At 39.8% G+C, this 19,121-nt stretch overlaps 2 protein-coding genes across 5 annotated transcripts in view; both read right to left on the bottom strand.

Annotated features, from left to right (window-relative positions):
- Nucleotides 1-1,513: 1,513 nt before the first annotated feature.
- On the bottom strand, nt 1,514-10,390 carry LOC123518840. 2 transcript variants are annotated; one of them, XM_045279879.1, is made up of 6 exons: nt 10,144-10,390; nt 7,716-7,814; nt 7,096-7,316; nt 5,493-5,646; nt 3,909-4,134; nt 1,514-3,287 (listed from the first exon to the last, which is right to left on the bottom strand). In XM_045279879.1, the coding sequence occupies exons 3-6, from the start codon at nt 7,243-7,245 to the stop codon at nt 3,083-3,085; spliced, it is 735 nt and encodes a 244-aa protein (XP_045135814.1). In that variant the 5' UTR covers nt 7,246-7,316; nt 7,716-7,814; nt 10,144-10,390; the 3' UTR covers nt 1,514-3,082. The 2 variants fall into 2 exon arrangements, with proteins under 2 accessions (XP_045135814.1, XP_045135815.1); XM_045279880.1 differs by lacking the exons at nt 7,716-7,814; nt 10,144-10,390 and having other exon boundaries at nt 7,095-7,264.
- Nucleotides 10,391-13,779: 3,389 nt separating this feature from the next.
- Nucleotides 13,780-19,121, bottom strand: part of LOC123518839 (cytochrome P450 2L1-like) — an 11,499-nt gene continuing 6,157 nt past the window's right edge. Inside the window, exons 5-12 of one of the 3 annotated variants that reach the window (XM_045279878.1) lie at nt 18,517-18,735; nt 18,021-18,217; nt 17,355-17,469; nt 16,764-16,944; nt 16,441-16,558; nt 16,175-16,319; nt 15,657-15,849; nt 13,780-13,818 (exon numbers count right to left, since the gene is read on the bottom strand). In XM_045279878.1, the coding sequence (XP_045135813.1) occupies nt 15,668-15,849; nt 16,175-16,319; nt 16,441-16,558; nt 16,764-16,944; nt 17,355-17,469; nt 18,021-18,217; nt 18,517-18,735 (1,157 nt within the window). In that variant the 3' untranslated portion in view covers nt 13,780-13,818; nt 15,657-15,667. Of the gene's footprint in view, nt 13,819-14,363; nt 14,385-15,511; nt 15,850-16,174; nt 16,320-16,440; nt 16,559-16,763; nt 16,945-17,354; nt 17,470-18,020; nt 18,218-18,516; nt 18,736-19,121 lie in introns of those variants that run through there. The other 2 variants (XM_045279877.1, XM_045279876.1) reach the window with 2 other exon arrangements.

Here is a 19,121-nt window from a genome sequence, read left to right as displayed (position 1 = left end):
AGAGAAATATAATGAAGGAGTGAAGAAATATGTACCCATCTATAGAGTAAAGAAACGTATACATCCCCTGTTACAATGCCAGATGCATAGAAGCTAAAAAAGGCAAAAGATAAAGCTTGGAAGAAACTCAGAAAGCAGAGAAAGGAAAACAACTGACAGTAGTATAAGGTTGTGAGAAATGAATTATTAGAGTAAGGAGAAAGGAAGAAAGAAGCTTTTATAAAGATGTGGTAGGAAAAAAGCAAAGATGAACCCAAGCTTTTCTATAAATTTATAAATGGTGAGATAAAGAATAAGGAAACATTAGAAAAAATAATTAAATGACAGAAGACATACCATAAATAATAAATGAGTTTCAAAACTTTGTTCACTGAAGAATTCACAGAACCAAATAGGATATTGCATTGCTGAGGATAGCAGGAAATCGTAGTGCAAAGATATTGGAAGACTAGTAGATAATTTGGATGTCAAAAAAGCAATGGGGCCAGATGGTGTATCAGGCTGGGCACTAAAGGAATGTAGTAGCTGTTAAATTCAATTTGAGAAATGGTTACAAGTTCATTAAAAGAAGGGAGAGTACCACTAGAATGGAAGAGAGCCAACATAATCCCAATATTCAGGGGAGGAAAGATAACTGGATTAAATATCTTGACGAAGAACAGGTTATACCAAACAGACAATTTAGGTTCAGGACAGGAATGTCATGTGTCAAATATTTTGTGTGTCAAAAGTTTCTACTCAAGAGTAATAGAAGGACTGGAGAGCAGAGATGGATGGGTGGACATGGTATACCTGGACATAAAAAAAGACTTTTGATAAAGTCCCTCACGGCAGACTAATTTAGAAGTTGGAGAGCATAGGAGGACTGAGAGGAACTTTGTTAGATTGGATAAGGGATTACTTAAAGGACAGAGAGATGAAAACTGTGATCAGAGATACACACTCATCCAAGGGATTCTTGATAGCTTATGGAATTGTAGATGGCAAATGAAAACTGTAAAAAGACTGAGTTTGGTACAAGCATCAGAAGAGCTACTTGTGACTGCAGGATGGTAAAGAGATTATCAGCAGACACTGAGGCAGACAGACCTACAGAATGTGAGGGGCATTTTGGAATGAATTACTACCAAAGAAACACAAATATAAGAATAGGAAAAATCCATAAGCTGTTATGAAACAAAAAAAGTAGCATTTCTTTCTTTAGATGAAGAGATGATGAAGATAAAATGGTATGTTCCAGACATTATTAAGCACCAACAGTGTGGCAAAGTCATGAGAAAAAGTATATAAGGAAACTGGAAAGAGTACAACTGGTAGCAACTGAAGTGGTATATAAGTAAGTGAAGAGTGAAGAGATGTCACATGAAGATTCTTTAATTGCAGCTCTCAACCTCAGAAAACAGAGGGAATGCAGCATTCTAATATAAGGTAAATTAAGTTTCATTTTACTGGATTGCCTGCATGATCAGGTTTAAAGATACATCACCCTAGTTATGGAAAAAAAAAAAGGTAATAACTGATATAAAAATCTTTTATTCTTGTTCATGCATCTTTTCCTTCTTAGTAATCTCACTTTTCAGCCATTCTTTCCCTGTAGGTTACAGAATCTTCAAAATCATCAGGAAGAAATCATACAGAGGATGAACTAGTAGTGACAGTCAATATCTGCAGGTTTCATATTAAAACTAAAGCCTTCAAATAAATAAATAAATAATCATTAACAAGAGTATTTTACTGTACTAATGAAACAAAAGGTTATCAGTAATGGATGAAGCAAAGAACATCATTCATCTCTGAGAAGACATGAAATACTAAGATCAAAACATATCTATCTACTTGACTAGAATACAGCCTGTGTTCTCTATGCATTGTAGTTAGCTTAATCTATGTACCAGAATGACATGCCATCCAGTGAGATATTAGGTATTTGTATCTTCTCAAACTGGTAAAGAGATCACAGAAATCATTGTCATTTTGCAAAGTTCTATACATACATCCTTGCACACACCAGACCTTCAACTTGCTTGGTGTCTAGCGGCCTATCTGCACAGGACACACTATAACACAGATTTATAAACCTTTCTTATAATTTTGAAAATCTTACATTAATTTTCATGAATGTCTGCATAGCAAAACTTGTGTCTGATGGCAAACATGATCTAATCCATGCCTTGCTTAAATAATGTCATGTATTTGTTCCTATGGGTCAGATATACCTCTGATGTCTCCCTAACTTGCCAATAATGCTTAAAAAAACAATGGAGAAGAGTAAGCAGGTGCCCACTTCAGTCCATCCCACTGCACCATACTGCTGTCTCTCCTACCCAGTCACTAACAATCAGTTTTAGAAGAGGATGATCATTATAAACATTGTCCCATTTCCTGCTGATAAATGCAATCCTCCATACACTGTCACACTAAGCCAAGTTTTCAGTGTCATTTAGTTTTACAGAGAAAAAAGTTATTAGGTGTTATCTACCCATCTGTCTTTACTATATGTACTTTTAAATCTACTATCCTAAAAAAATTAGAAGCTTCATCCATTACCAAGAATTTTGCATAATAAATTATGTACTTTCAACTTTCAGCTTCCTTCACAGAATCATTTACCAATTCCTCTCTGACATGCAATCTCAGGAGTTAAAAATGCATACTCAACCTTCATAATTCTAGCAAATATAAATGAAATGTGTAAAAAAGTTGAGAGTTTTGAAATGTATTGAAATCAGTTCGATTCTAACATTTATAGTTTCACATGACGTTGATGGCAATATGATATCATTTTCAGCAGTGCAAGACTTCCGTAATAATGAAAACATAATTCTCCAGTCGCTTGAAGCACAGATGGTGGGATACAAGTTCTTGTTACACATGGCTAACTTGCAGCCCACTCTGGAACCTGCAAACATTTGAACTTATTTGAAGTTATATCTAATAAATCCTCTTTTTCAATTGACTGCCTTTTTAAGACTAACAATTTTTCATTTGTTGCTGAAGGTGCCATGTTCTGTGCAGTGGTGCTCTAGGCTCTGTGTGAGTTCTCCCAGCATCATATCTTCCCTTGCTGCTAAGACACAAACCCTCATACCGAAGTTTCAAAGTTGTCATCAGGAGACACTTTGAGTGAAGCTGGCCGGTGCAACAAGACGACGTTGGACTCGGTGATGATGAGGTTGTCATCATCTCCGCTGTGGTCGTGTTCCGGCTCATCAATGGCTGAATCATGGTCACTGGGAGCCTTGGCTGTCACTGTGCCTCGTCCACTCATCTTTTCCCCATTTCTGCCACTGAAAGTTGAAATTATGTGTAAGCAAATGTTCAGATTACTGTACAATACATGTGTGTGTGTGTGTGTGTGTGTGTGATTCCTTTTCATGGAATTCTAGTGTATGTGCTCTCTTCCTCACTTACATATTCTTCTACATAGCTGTGTGCATCATTGTGTACACATGAACATTTACTACCAGAGATCACCAAATGTCAATGATGAACCACAGAATATGATAAGAATGCCAGATGAAAAAAGAATAAGGAAAGAGTTTGATTTGCTGTGCTTTTTTAACCTTTCCAATGTTCAGATTTTTCTTTTCTTCTGAACATTTTTACTGCATTTTCCTATGTTATCTATTTTTCTGCTTTCCTTATTACTTCATGATCTCTTAAAGTTTCTCTTCTTTTTGTTTCTCACTCAATGCCTACATTGCATGCAATGTTCTGCATCAAGTCTCAGATACATTCTCCTATGAACTTCCACTTTTGCTTGCAATTTTCTGTCTACTAAATGGTCTGAGACTTTCCTTTATAACATAATGATAAGGATTTATTTACCAGGAATACCCTAACACTTTTATATTCAGTAGATAAATGCATACCAGTGTCCTGCATGCTGCCAAAAAGGAGTGACTCACCAGTGCAATACACGTGACAAGAGGCTGTGGTACGGAGTGAACTGAGCTGCAGAGAACTGCATTGGGTGGAACCTGGCGTGGTCATAGTGGTCACACAGTTCATGGATAATACGAGGCTCCACAGAGGCCAATACTCCTCCAGGACTGGTCAGGTTCATGAGGAAGGCACGCACACTGTCCCTGGCCCCCCGGGGACTCACACCCTCCAGGGAAGATAGCTCCTGTTCTGGTAGCGGATGAAGCACCAAGGTATTAATTACAACATGAAGTTATAAGTCAGCAAATATATTGAGAGTACAGTAAACGCTCACTATAATGTACCCTGTTATACCAAATTTGGATTTCAATGAACATAATGTGGCCTACCAACCATTTACTTGATTTATTGAACGAGGGTCGGTAAATGAGGAATGTTTGGTCAACAGAGGGTGATGGTGGTGGTGGTTGTGGTGGTGGTGATGGTGGTGGGCAAACACCACACCCATACACCGCATAGTATAGCGGTTAACACACTCGGCTCACAACCGAGAAGGCCTGGGTTCGAGTCCCGGGTGCAGTGAGGTAAATGGGTAAGCCTCTTAAAGTGTAGTCCCTGTTCACCCAGCAGCAAGTAGGAACAGGATGTTGCTGGAGGGGTTGTGGCCTCACTTTCCAGGAGTGTGGAGTGTGGTGTGGTCTCAGTCCTACCCAAAGATCGGTCTATGAGTTCTGAGCTCATAATGGGAAAGACTGGCTGGGTGACCAGCAGGCAACTGTGAATAATAAAACACTGCCTCTGCCTTAGTCTTGCATCGGCAGTTGAAATGGAATGTTAATGTGCTCATATATATATATATATATATATATATATATATATATATATATATATATATATATATATATATATATATATATATATATATATATATATATATATACTATATGTATTATGTATGCACTGTATGTACTATATATTTTTGTTTACTTGTTTGTTTGTAATGCATTATTGTTAACTTCAGTACAGTAAAGTAATTTTTCTCTAAGATTTGTTGTTTTATTTCTATAAAAATAAAGTATATGGAATAGAATTCAGATCCATTGCATGAGTCACCAAAATGTATATTATTGAGGTTTATTTTGGTACGCTAAACATCCCTCATTTACCAAAGGAAGTCTGGTGTGTGGCGGGGAATCTGACCATCACCTCATTTTAATGCCTGCCTTTATCATCAGTGGTCTGCCACAATTAGTTTGCTATAACAAGGGTTTGTATTCATTAATTAGTCATCTTTGTTATCCATGGTTTAGGTAACAGACATGCTTGTCAATAAGGACAAATTTTAACAAACATCCAAGAGCCCTCATATTCTTGTATAATTAAAGAATACTGGATGGACAATGATTATACACATTCTATTTCTTAACTAACTGAAAAGTAAAGCAATGAACACTGATAAGTTGTCTCTCATTACATTCTTTGTTATTTGAGTGAAACCGTGGAAACTGAATCCATGGTCAATGAAGGCAGTGTTCTGTGCTGTACTGTGTTTTACTGAACTATTATGACATCCATGAATCACAAATGATAGACTTAATGCAACCCACCAAGATACTTCATGTTGTCCACCGCCTTCATCCTGAAGTAATAAGGAGGTAGGTCAGAGTTTGCTTGGTTGTCAATCTCCAGCGTCAGCAGTTTGGGCTCGTAGTAAATCTCTGCCACTCTGTCTAGTCGACGCTCTATTTCGCGCCGCAGCGCCTGGAAAACAATGACGTGTGAAATTCATCAATAACTGCTGGAAGTGCAACCAATTTGTTTAATACTAACCAGGGAAGTGGACTTTTTTTTAATTGAAATTTTTGTTGCCCTTTTGTTTCCCTACTATATATATATATATATATATATATATATATATAGTAACTATTTCATCCATATGCAATTCTAAAATAGAAATGTACAACAACAAGGAAGTTAAAATCTGGTCCTTTCTTTTACCCACTGCATTCAACACATGCTAAACTCAGTTACTATAAAGGAAGCCTTTTACAGTCACACAGACTCTGACTTATTGCCAACATTAAGGTGACCATAACAATTATGGCCAATTCCTTAAACCTTCTTCACATTACTGGTCAGTAACGTAAATCCCCAAAAAGACAATTCATGAAGCACATTTGAGGCCAAAGTATTCAGAAAAGACCATTGTAACCCAAACGCATTATTGGAACTTTGTGCATTGAAAGCACTGGCTAATCTCATTTGGAAAGGCTTTACAGTAATTCACCAGATTATCATGGGGTTACGTTCGAAAGACAACCACAAAGTACTGCCATCCATGTTATACGGTGGCAATCACTACAATGTTTACTGTATTTGATGATTTACGATGTACATTTAAAAGATCAAAAAGTCTATGAAAATGGGCCTATGTCCTCTAAGGCCAAGGTTCATGTTGGATGCAGTAGCCGTGGCAAGTCTACAGCAATTAAACCTCAAACATACTTACACATATAAAAAAAAAAGGTATGATTCATTCATTTTTGCAAGGTAACAATGTATAATGGCTCATACTTACCTGTAATTCACATAAAATAACACCAGTCAGGAAGAAATTAAGTAATGACACTAACATTGCTTATACCAAAACAAACCTGTGGTTGGTACACACCAAGTCTGCCCACAAGCACAAGGTTCACTGTATTTTTTAGTATGATGCCATTATTCCTTCAGGTAAACCTATTTTCACTCATCCTTATGCTTTGAGAATGTAGTAAAATATTACAACTAAAATTATGCATAGACTGTTAATAAAAAAAATATGTTATACAAGCTCTCTCCTGCTAGATGCAATGTATGTTTAAGTAGCCCACCACCCGGATCCCTTCTAGCCATCTCTCATGAAATGCATAAAATGTAAAACCTATTCAGATGAATCACAATCATATTCCTTAAAATATTGTTTGTAAATGTAGTCACAATCACAATTCAGTATTTTTTCATCAATTAATTCTCAAAATATTAAAGGACAGATTTTGAAAGATTCTATATTTGAATACAATTCACACCATCAGAACATTAGCTAGTAAACAGAGATTCATCTCTTTAGTACAAGTGTACAACACATCTCAAGCACAACAGTGATAGAAGTTGTACTGTAAAAGTGATGTACAACACACACAAGGAGAGAATGACTTCAACACTGCTTACTTTTTTGGCTTCAGAGCCTGGCACATGAGGGTCTCTTCTGGAGCGCTTCTTCATGCGTCCCACCTGCCTCTTGAAGCAGGTCACAAACAGGATAAACGCAAACAGGATGACCCCGGTGAACATCAGGGTCATGGCTCCTGCAGTCGGCATGGTGGTGGAGTGTGGGGAATGGCCCTCCTTCACCTACAATGCCTTGCTCCACATCACCTACTTTTTAAAACCTGCCAAATATATATAAGTATATATGTATATATATATATATATATATATATATATATATATATATATATATATATATATATATATATATACACACACACACACACACACACACACACACACAGAATAATCCATTAGCCACATAAAATGTATAATAATAATGCCACTGTCCCAAGGACCCTCACTCAGACAAGACTGAATAATGTAACTCATCAGAAATGTTATAATTTCACAATAGAACTTTTCTACAATACAACAATTTTGGCATTGATCAAGGTGGTGAGACAGGTACACCATTACATGACACATGCTGATATTAGATAAAGTGTGGAGTACTTTCCATCTATCTTGGAGCCTACTCTAATGAAGAGAATGAGTACAAATGGTCATCTAATGTTCACCTGAACACCAATTAGGATGCAGGTGATGGTGGCCAGCCATGAGAGGAGTCGTGAGGAACCAGCAAGATGTGTGAAGCAAGAGGCCTGGATGCACAACACCTGAAACAGGAAACCCATTGTATTTAATCCTTCATGACATATTCTTGACGGCACTAATGGTGTACACTGTATTCTCCGTTATCACTTGGATTCAGAATAATAACTGAATTTATCAGGCTATTACAACTAACATGAATTTGGTCCTATAATCATTACACTTTTTTCATGTCAATAATTGTGCACCACAGGTATGACCCCCAAAACCCTATGGGCTCACAGAAACAAGAAATAAGAATTTGAGAGATAACACTAATGTAACACACAGCTTAGTACAGGTAACTCTTGATTTACGTGTATTTGATTTACGCGTTTTTGTTAATACGCAACCGAAAAAAAATCATAATTAATTAGATTTGCGCAATCGGTTTGCTTGTACACGATCTGGACCACATCCTACATCCCCCCTATTATCTATTGTTTCTTATGGGAATTACAAGTTTGTTTTACGCGAACTTTGAAATATGCGATGCCTCATGGAACGCATCTATCGTGTAAATTGTACTTGAGAAGTGCCTTTGGAGCACAGCCCTGTGATAAACTGGGGGTACACTGTGCTTTGCTAGAATTTGTGTGGAACATGTGTCGGAAGGTGGAGGGTTGAGAAGGAGCTTGTTAGGCATTGGGTTCAGGCTGGAGACTCAGTCAGAGGAGGAGTGAGGGGGAATATGAGACAACCTTGCCCTCTTCTTTCAAGGCTAATACATGTCTGGTAATATCTGAAGCAAAAAATATATAAATAAATAGAATAAATAATAACAAAACATAAAAGCTTGGTAAATATAAAGAAAAGATCTGCAACTCTACTGTTTTTTGTTGTGGTGGCTTCCATCTTCTTGAGCTTGATCTTCTTGCTAACATCCTAACCTAATTAAACCTTACCCAACAAGAAGGCTCCTATTAGGAAGTTGACTGAGTACCGTCCCTGCCTACTGAGTGGCCTGACATCACTTTGCTCTGGGATGGCGACTGGTGGACTGGCTCAAGCCAGATCCACATTATATGTTTCCTCCACTTGCCATGGTGGACTATTGTACTTCAATCAAATTTGTTCCAGTTAAGGTTTACTATCGGTTCTTGTCAGTAGTGCATGACACAACTGCATGTTGTGGTGGTGCACTCACTGCACTCCACCTTTGTTGAGTTTTTACACACTTGGATATTAATGACTCATTCTGGTGGTTTTGAAAATCAACACATTGTATCAGAAACAGAGTTAGATTAGCTTTGGGGTTAGGTTAGCTTAGATTAAGTTTGTTTTGGTCTAGTTGGTCGAGATATCAAAATAGATCAAATTTCTCACTTCCTAAAAAAGCCTGAACCCCTTGAGCAACACGATGCATTTCTATATTCATTCTGGTTACTATTTGGTGATCTTATACAGCTTCTGAAACTTATGTGGAGATTAAAATAGTGAAGACTGTGGCCAGTACTCATCTGATCACCATAGACCCTTCCTAATGTCATGAAAATGGTCTACATCATATACAAATCTTAAGGTAAAAATGTGTCCCAGTATTGAAGGGGTTAAGGAGACAAACAACCATATGTGGCAAAGGAAGGACCTCTAGTAAATTATTACTGTATTTCCCATCACCATTAGCTTCCCTGTTGATGTTGGGACTTTAACTGGTACTGCTGCCGTCAATCCCCTCTGTGCTCCACTGCTACCTACTGTTACAATGCCACCCCACCAAGTGTTAATGATCAAAGCCACGCCACGAACTTTATTCACTATAACGTTGAACAAAAACTGCTTCTCTCTGTATCTCAATTAGAGTCATTAGCCTCTGGAATTCTCTGCCCTCCGAGGTTGTCCTGGCTCTTACCTTATCTCAGTTTAAAATGCTTCTTGCCATTCATCTGGGGGACAGTCTGTTTGAATATTAATTACTCTTTGAAAAATTCTCATAATAGCTTACAACACACATTCCACAGTATTTTGCATCAGCTTGCATTATTGTTATTAGAAATATCTCACTCTACTGTGGTGTATTAACATGTTTGGAGTTCCTTCCTTGAGGAGCTCATCCTGGTAAAAGACCCACTCTTTACTTGCCTACTTTGTTCCACCTCTCTCTGTCACTTCCTGATCTAATTTGCTCCACCTCTCTCTGTCATTTCCTGGTCTAATTTGCTCCTCCTCTCTCTGTCACTTCCTGGTCTAATTTGCTCCACCTCTCTGTCAATTCCTGAAAGACAACCAAATAACAAGAGTCCAATGGCTGGTGGCACCTTCCGATTATTCTATATTCCTTTCTCCCACTGCTGTTGCGGGGCAGAATGGTTGTACATCACCTGTATTATTAGTGGACAGCCTGTGAATATGTACCTTGATATGAACCAGTGAGTGGCTGTGAAGGGGACACCAAGTAAGGCAGGTGGCAGGTTGTTGTTGTTGAGGGCTGCCAGGTACCCCCTGGAGAGGCCCTATGAGCCCTGGCGATGTCCTATGAGACTTTCACAAGCGTGACAGTTGTCCCGTCTTCTTCAGGAAGACACAGGTGAGGCGTGGAACGGTGTGTTGTTTTGTGGGGTGGACACCCGCCGCACCAGGTGGCAGGTGATTGGTAGGCGCGGCTGTGACATAAACATACTACACAGGAGGCAAGGCAGGGCAAGTGTAAAGGACAAGGAGGTGAAGAATAAAGGCCATAGAAATTTGTAATGGTAGTTCTATGGGTATGTAAGGTGGTATCCGTTAATTTGTAAGTGTAGCAGTAGGTGTCAGTAACCATAAAGGAATTAAGTTGAAATAATCATGTGTATTAATAAACTGTTAAGTAGGTACACAGTGGCTGACTGACTGTTACCTATCTAGAATTATTCACCTCACGTATTATAATGTTTCTTGATGCTCCAACTGCTCAATGAGTGAAACATGTGGAAAGAAATGGAAAAACTACTCCACTCATCTTATTCATATGGAAAACAGTTTACAAAAGATAGCTGTACGGTAAGTATCGTACGAGTATATAAATACCTCATTCTCACCCACAAAAATACTTAGATACTTTTGTAAAACTGAAATAGTAATCCCATCTACCTAGCCTAGTATTTATTTTTTCTTTCTGTGAACCAACTATTGTAATCTATTTCTGTCTATCATTTGCGTCCTTCCTATAGCCGAGTTTTCTCGTCTTATCATTCGTTTGCTCGGGTGCCAATTAACCAATATGGGGCAGTTTAAGGAAAGAGTGTATAGAAGCGATCCTACAGTATATCCCCATAGAGTCATAAAGTCTTTCTTCTTGCGGATTTGTTGGGACCGTGCAGGCTGTGTGTCACAGCCTCTAGTGCCCCAAAGGTATAGTATGCGGGGGTGATGTGTTCAGGATATATATACATATATATATATATATATATATATATATATATATATATATATATATATATATATATATATATATATATATATTGCTGCGACCCTCCTTCAGCCTCTTCTTCAGGGAGGGGACGCCTCACAATCTTCTCGGGATTCGGGGCGTGTGTCGGGGAGAAGGACTTTACCTGGGTGGCGCGGCGCGGCTGGGGTGGAGCGGCGGGCAGATCGCTCTCTCAGCTGTCTGCTGCTATAGCACCCACTCTCACTCAGCTCAGTCACACAGAGTGGGGAGAAGGAAACACTTCTTCCTTATTTCTCTATAATACAGCAACTATACACGAGTCACCGAGAACAGGTGGCGGCGGCACACAGGACGGGGCAGGGGGCGGCAACAAAGTGCTGGTAACACTTTTGTTAGTTCGTCAGGAACTTCACTGTCTCTCTGTCTCTCGTTCACTCTCTGACTGCTCCCCAGAGTACGACTTGTTCCTTCGAGGTCTCTCGCTACACTCCTTAGTCGGAGTTATAGTCCTCTGTCCTCATCGGTGCCACACAGTGCCCCCACAAACCACGCCTCCTGTGCCGTCGCACCTGCCAGGTCTATTTCAGCTTATTAGGTAACGCTATCTACCGCTAATTACCAGTATATCCCTAATAATGCTGGCTACAAGTTATTCACACATGCATGCATTTATTTACACGGTACCGTATGACAATTATCCCAGGGCTGGCCAGTGCCCTCACCCACACACACACACACACACACACGGCCCTCAGCTCAGTGGTTAGAGCGCTGGCTTCACAAGCCAGATGACCGGGGTTCGATTCCCCGGCCGGGTGGAGATATTTGGGTGTGTCTCCTTTCACGTGTAGCCTCTGTTCACCTAGCAGTGAGTAGGTACGGGATGTAAATCGAGGAGTTGTGACCTTGTTGTCCCGGTGTGTGGTGTGTGCCTGGTCTCAGACCTATCCCAAGATCGGAAATAATGAGCTCTGAGCTCGTTCCGTAGGGTAACGTCTGGATGTCTCGTCAGAGACTGCAGCAGATCAAACAGTGAATTACACACACACTCTTATCTCCCCGTGAGTGCCCGTGACCTCCGGGGTCACATCTCCTCCGTCATGGAGGCCTAGCTCAGCGTCCCTACCATTAAGGTCTGACAGTTTCATAAACACGAGCAAACAACACCTCGCTCACCCTTTAGTTAAAGTCTGCACATATGTACTACCCATATGTACTCTTATGACGCTGCTCCACACTCACACAGGCACACGTACATATCTGGGAGGCTGCTGCAATACACCTTCGCAACAATATATATATATATATATATATATATATATATATATATATATATATATATATATATATATATATATATGCGGTGCATGTAGTTGATTTGTTTTCTGTAGGAGGGTCTGGTGAAGTTGAGTCTTGAAAGCCTGAGTGGTTGAGTCATAAAGTCTGTCTGCTATTATTGTCGGCCTTCCACTGTGATCTGTTATGCGCCCTTACGACTAGGTTGCTAATGCAATGACAACGTTTCGACATATCTAATTGAAACTACTATACAAAAAGAAGTTCTGTGATAATTTAGTGGTTTTAATAGTGCTTTCAAGATTCCTGTGATAGTGTAACGGATGGCTTCATCAGCGGGGAAAAAATGGAGCGAAATAAAAAAAAAAAAAAAAAAAAATCAGTGGCTTTTGAAGCCTATGAGAACATAAAGCGTATACTAGCTCGTGAGAACCCCGCTTTCTTTCCTCTAATCTATTTTTAGCGATCTCCAATACATCTAACCTAACTGTACCTAATTAACTTTACTTATTCATTTTTTTATTAATTAATAAATAAATTAATTTATTTATTTTTACTGTGTGGAAATATCTTGAATCATCCATCTGTTGCAAACACATTCGATGCGATCACCAACATCTATTCATTTATTTAGTTAATTACCACTGTCATTTTGTTTACTATTTGCAAGTTCATACCTTTCCATGCAGGCACATATCTGTTATTTCTCCATTTTAGTTCCTCCGGTGTTTCCATTCAAATCTAGCTATAGTTACTTCCGTTTACCCATCAAGTGTCTTAAGGCGCGTACACACTTATTGCATTTCCACGTATAGTATCATCATTGCGTAGCAGTGTGGACGGAATAGCGTTGCACCGTTACGTGTCAAAATATGATACAAACATACGCAGCAGACTCGATCTGCTATTTGTCGCCTGTCGGTCTTTTGCCGTCACATCATAGGAATGATACACAACTAGGCAACCTTCGTGTGGACGGGGAGCGTGGCAACGTCCCGTTGTACGTTCAGTATACATAGTTTACTTATTAAGGCGGCGTCACACTAGCACTTTTCCGTCTTCTTTTTCCGTCAATTTTCTAGCGACTGACAACTTTTGCAGACGGTGGCCGTCACACACAAGCTTGCTTCCGCCTTTGCCGCGCTTGTCGATTGTAAACAAACATGGCTCCTCATTCACCCCAGCAAGCCGCGGCTTTTTTGCACCTTATAATGTAATCAGCTGTTCTGTGATCCCAAAGGCAACGGTGACCTCTAATACTCTCTATGAGAAATTCGTCAGTGTGTTTTGTCCACTGCTCATCTTGGCCAGCTACTTGGAAGTTGCCTTGGAAATATTCAAAAGCGTCGCACATTCGCACTCCCCTGGAAATGTACACAAACAACTGAGGAACTTTTCATTGCTAGGCTAGAAGAAAAAAAAAATATGTATACAAATATATATTCATCAACTCATTTAAATTTCATGTCATAATAATAGCATTCTTCCGTTTAACAAAAAAAAAAAAAAAAAAAAAAATTCTAATAAAAGTGTTGATTAGAAACCATAGTTCTTATTTTGACTAAAAATTGGCGCTAGACGAAAACGATGTGTTCAGTCTGACTCAAGACGACGGAAAGAGTTGACAGAAGAGTAAAAAGACGACGGAAATCGCCTGAGACGACGGAAAAAGTGCTAGTGTGACGCCACCTTTAGTTGGATCTAGAGGGTCTTCCTCATAGTTGTGGTGGTCCACCGCTGCTGCCAGTCAGAAACTCGATCCCTCTTCAGAAGAGCCATCTGGTCTGGCACAGAGGCTGCCCTGCCGGGGACGGGAGGCTCATCTGGCAGTGTTTGCAGAAAGTGGTCCAATGCCTTCTTGAATCTGGACGCTGGGCAGCCTGTTGTGTCTCTGACATTTTTTGGCAGTGCATTGAAGAGTCTGAGGCCACTGTGTGAATGAGACTGAAGGTGAGGAGGGTCTTGACTCTCCCAGGGATAGAGGAAGGGAGAGCACATCTCTCACATGAGCGGCCTGAACGTTCGTTATTCTTAGATTTCAATAGCATGGTGGCAGGGTCAGGCACTTGTTCCTCCAGTATCTTCCACACATATATGACCCTGTACCGCTCTCTTCTTTCTTGGGAATATAGTCCCAGTCGCTATAATATCTGCCAGTAGTTTAATTCATTCATGCCTCTTATTTTCCTGGTATAGGCTCTTTGTACTGACTCCAGCTCTTGTATGTCACCTTTCTGTGGGGTGACCAGTGTTGCCTGCAGTAGTCCAGTATTGGTTGGATAAGAGCCTTCCACCGTGCCAGCATGACATCCTTTTATATATATATATATATATATATATATATATATATATATATATATATATATATATATATATATATATATATATATATATATATATATATATATATATATATATATATATATATATATATATATATATATATATATATATATATATATATATATATATATATATATATATATATATATATATATATATAGGAAAAGGATGTCATGCTGGCACGGTGGAAGGCTTATCCAACCAATACTGGACTACTGCAGGCAACACTGGCCACCCCACAGAAAAGGTGACATACAAGAGTTGGAGTCAGTACAAAGAGCTTATACCAGGAAAATAAGAGGCATGAATGAATTAAACTAATATATATATATATATATATATATATATATATATATATATATATATATATATATATATATATATATATATATATATATATAGTTTCGATGTTACACTAATGTTATGCTGTATACAAATCTTTTCAATGATGCTCTTGTTCCACATTCTCAAACATTTCGACGTCTTACCTTGATAAATTCTACCATGTCCCAATCGTTGTTTAGAAAGGTGTAGGTACTCAGTTTTTAAGAGTCTGGTGATACTCAAACAAGAATTGTGTATATGCACACATAAAAAAGGGACATTATCCCGTCCTGCGGTCCATTTGTATGTGCATGTTGCATGGTTGGTAATACAATTATATATCAAGATGACAGACATTGCTTAAAGGATGAAATGAAGATGCTCCGCCAATTATGAAATAAGTTTTTACTTATCTTTACAACCAAATGACATTGATCTGTCCATTACACACACACACACACACACACACACACACACACACACACACACACACACACACACACACACACACGAGTAAATTTTTCGTCAAACGTACCATGAAAAGCCTCAGTGCCTGAGCTTGATGACAATCTCTTGGTCCTTAGGAAAGTTATTGCCAGGAAAAAATCGAGGACTGAAGTCCACACTCCGGCCTTCCGGAACACCAAAGGTAAAGTTCTGAAGCAGTGCCGCCGAAAACACGTACAACTCCATCCTGGCCAGAGCTTCCCCAAGACAACTCCTTTTGCCTGTTGGAAATGATCTGTCACCATAGGCCACAATACGAGCTGAATGTTGTGTGGTGAATACAGGATCAATAATCTTTAGCAGTGCCTGGCTGTAATTGTGTCTTTTAAGAAAAGTCTTCTTATGAAGCCTGAAGAAAACTGTTCTACTCGTTTGTATTTCTCAAAATGAAAAATCTAAATATATAAGCTTCATTTCTTCTCAGAGAAAAGCAGAATAACAAACACTACATAACTCTGTTATTAGGCATCACAATCATTAAAGGCAAAATAGTCCGAAGGCTGAAGAGCACTATCGCTTCATCGTGTAAGGACTCAGCCTGCTCACCTATGCCGAAGGGCAGGAAGGCCTCCTTGGGGACGCTCAGTTTTCCAGACTCATTCAAAAACCGTTCCGGTCGAAACTCCTCTGGCTCATCCCAATAGTTTGGATCAGAATGACAAAATCCGATATTTCCTACGACAATAGTTCCCTGAAAGAAAAAAAAAGTATTTTCATTTAAGTCCATCAGATTGAAACACTTAACCTTCCATTTCTATGCATCACTGACTGCCGGAGGTTTACCTATGACGAGTCATGAGGGAAGGGCCCACCTTTGGAATAAAGTGTTGATCGAGGTAGGTGTCGTGCACTGCAGCGTGAGGTACACCGTTACTCGCCACGGCGGACACACGCAGCACCTCATTGATGGTGGCGTCCAGGTATGGCAGCCTTCATGACAACCCACGCAGGTACACAGATAGTGATAAGAAATCTTAAGCATGCTGTGCAATGTATTTCGAATTCTAGTCTCTGAAAATTACACAGATATTTATGCAAATTTTTGTGATTTATTCATAAATCATTCTTACACACAGGTATTAAAATATTATATCTTCAGAATGATTGGGATTCAGTAGGTTCAGAGAAGACTTACTGTGATCGGTGAACGTGGGAGGGCAGGGTGGCCCGGCCCACCACCTTGTCCAGTTCGTGCTGCACGCGGCGCTGCACCTCTGGCTGGTTGGCCATGTGTAGGATGACCCAGCGCAACATGTTGGAGGTGGTGTCGTAACCGGCAGTGAATAAGTCAAAGATGGTCTTGATTAAGTCTTGTTCTGTGTAGTTAGAAAGATGCGAAACAACATTATTCTAATCTTTGCGGCCACTTGTCGTTCATAAATTTCACAAATCAAGGTTCAGTTTGTATTAACGATATACGGTCATTGGTCACTTAGCCAACCGTTCCCCTACGGAAAGAGCACAGAGCTCGTACTGACCGATCTTGCCCTTTGGTAGGATTGAGACCACTCACATGCACACCACACACACAACAAAAGCGAGCTAACAACCTCCTGTAAATGCGAGTACATACTTGTTAGGTGAACAAGGGCTACACATTAAGGTTCGTCCACGTGTGTGTGTGTGTGTGTGTGTGTGTGTGTGTGTGTGTGTGTGTGTGTGTGTGTGTGTGTGTGTGTGTGTGTGTGTGTGTGACTAACGCCACAAGACCATATAGGAGACTGACCATTAAAAACGGAGTTTGGGTCGTTCTTCTGGTTTTCCATCTCCAGCAGGAACTCGTCCAGCACGTCCCTGGGGCTGTCGGGGTTGAGGGAGGCGCGGTGCTCTCTCACTGCCTCCTGCAGTGCTCAACATGATAAAGCACCTAATAAAATGTAGGCTACATTGCTGTATTGTGCTTATCATAACATGCAAGAACTCGGCAATCTTATTAGCATACATACTCTTGCTATTCTTACAGATATGATACGTATTCACCTATACAAAACAACTCGTGTGTTGAATAATGATGATTGATTCTATCTATTACTTTCTAAACAAAATATCAATCATTGGCCTTGAAAGTAGCGCAGTCAAGTATATGCTACATAAAATCAAAGCACTATTTAATCCTGTCGTAAATGCTCATGACAATATTAGCCTTGCCAATAGAGTAACTATATGATTTTACTGATGAAGAAAATACTACTCTATGAACTATTCAATGATTGTTCTTTTCCCACCAATTGTATCTAAAGACAATTAAATTTTCATTACCTTAGAAAGAAACCTTAACAGTGAGTGTTGATACAAGGCGGTCAGGAATGCATTGCGCTAAAAGGTTTATTGTCCACTGATAGGGAGATTTCTCCGCCTTCAGAACTTGTGGTGCCGGCTTCCCGACTCTCACCTCCATTATGTTCCTGCCAATCTTGGCGTTTGCCTCCAGCTTATCTTCCCTGCACAGTCGCCGCAGGAGGGGCCCCGGCAGGTACTTCAGCCACGGAAAGAATACTGGTAGCGCCAACACGGTGATATCTTCTTGGAATTCCTGAACGAGGTGTACGAACTTTATGATTTCCTCGTCATCCATGTCATACCGCCGGCCTGTGGGTGACGCACTGCACTGCAACCCTCACTTGCTATGGTGGTGGTGGTGGTGGTGATGATGATGATGATGATGATGATGATGATGATGATGATACTAATAATGATAATTAAGGACACAACATCAATAACAACAGCAACAACAATAATAATACTAACAATAAATGAGTGACCATCATAAACAATCAATCAATCAATCAATCAATCAATCAATCAATCAATCAATCAATCAATCAAGAGAGAGAGAGAGAGAGAGAGAGAGAGAGAGAGAGAGAGAGCACGGCCCAACCAAAACATACTCGCCACCAACTGCCAGATGATGTTGAGGGTGGCCACGCTTATCGAGCCCGGGAAGAAGGTTGGGCCGTGGGTGTATTTTTTGAAGTCTTTCACCAGTTCCTCGGCTTCCCTCAAGATGACGTCATCCAGCCGGGACTTCCCCATGCCCATATCTCGCAGGTTGCGGAGCAGGAACCGCCTCAGGGTCTGCCACGGCACCCCATTTCTGAAGATGACTCCTGTGGCGGCAGTAAGAAGACTGGTAGTATATCACTTTTTACAACAAACAATGGGACAGCATTGCCAAAGACCTGCTGGGCGCACGGTGCTGTAGTGTGTACGTACAGTACCTATGGTGCAGAAACAGGGAACATGAAATCTTTTCTTTTCATGTAAGAGGACCACTGACCATGCGCAAATGTGAATAAGTACATAAACAAAATAAAATATATTAGTAGATAAAATAAAATGAATAAATGAACGAAGGAAGAAAAACAAGCTCACCTAGATTATAGTTTCAATCGTGTTTTGAGAAAGAGTTTCATTTGAATAACTTTATGACCAGAGCGATAAACATTGCGACGATAATGAATAAAAACCAGGGTAGTGACTCGTGACTCTTGAC

This window comes from Portunus trituberculatus, chromosome 44 (genome assembly GCF_017591435.1).
Source record: "Portunus trituberculatus isolate SZX2019 chromosome 44, ASM1759143v1, whole genome shotgun sequence".
In the NCBI taxonomy this organism is placed as follows: Eukaryota; Metazoa; Arthropoda; class Malacostraca; order Decapoda; family Portunidae; genus Portunus; species Portunus trituberculatus.
This window is presented reverse-complemented; position numbering and strand designations above follow the sequence as displayed.

What these genes read in the sequence shown, in the direction of transcription:
- LOC123518840 (XM_045279879.1), bottom strand. Translation starts at nt 7,245, where the DNA reads ATGCCGACTGCAGGAGCCATGACCCTGATGTTCACCGGGGTCATCCTG. An exon ending in CAGGCTCTGAAGCCAAAAAA is followed by an intron (nt 5,647 to 7,095) that starts GTAAGCAGTGTT and finishes ATTGTTTTCCAG; the next exon opens with GCGCTGCGGCGCGAAATAGA. An exon ending in TTGTCACGTGTATTGCACTG is followed by an intron (nt 3,288 to 3,908) that starts GTGAGTCACTCC and finishes TTCAACTTTCAG; the next exon opens with TGGCAGAAATGGGGAAAAGA.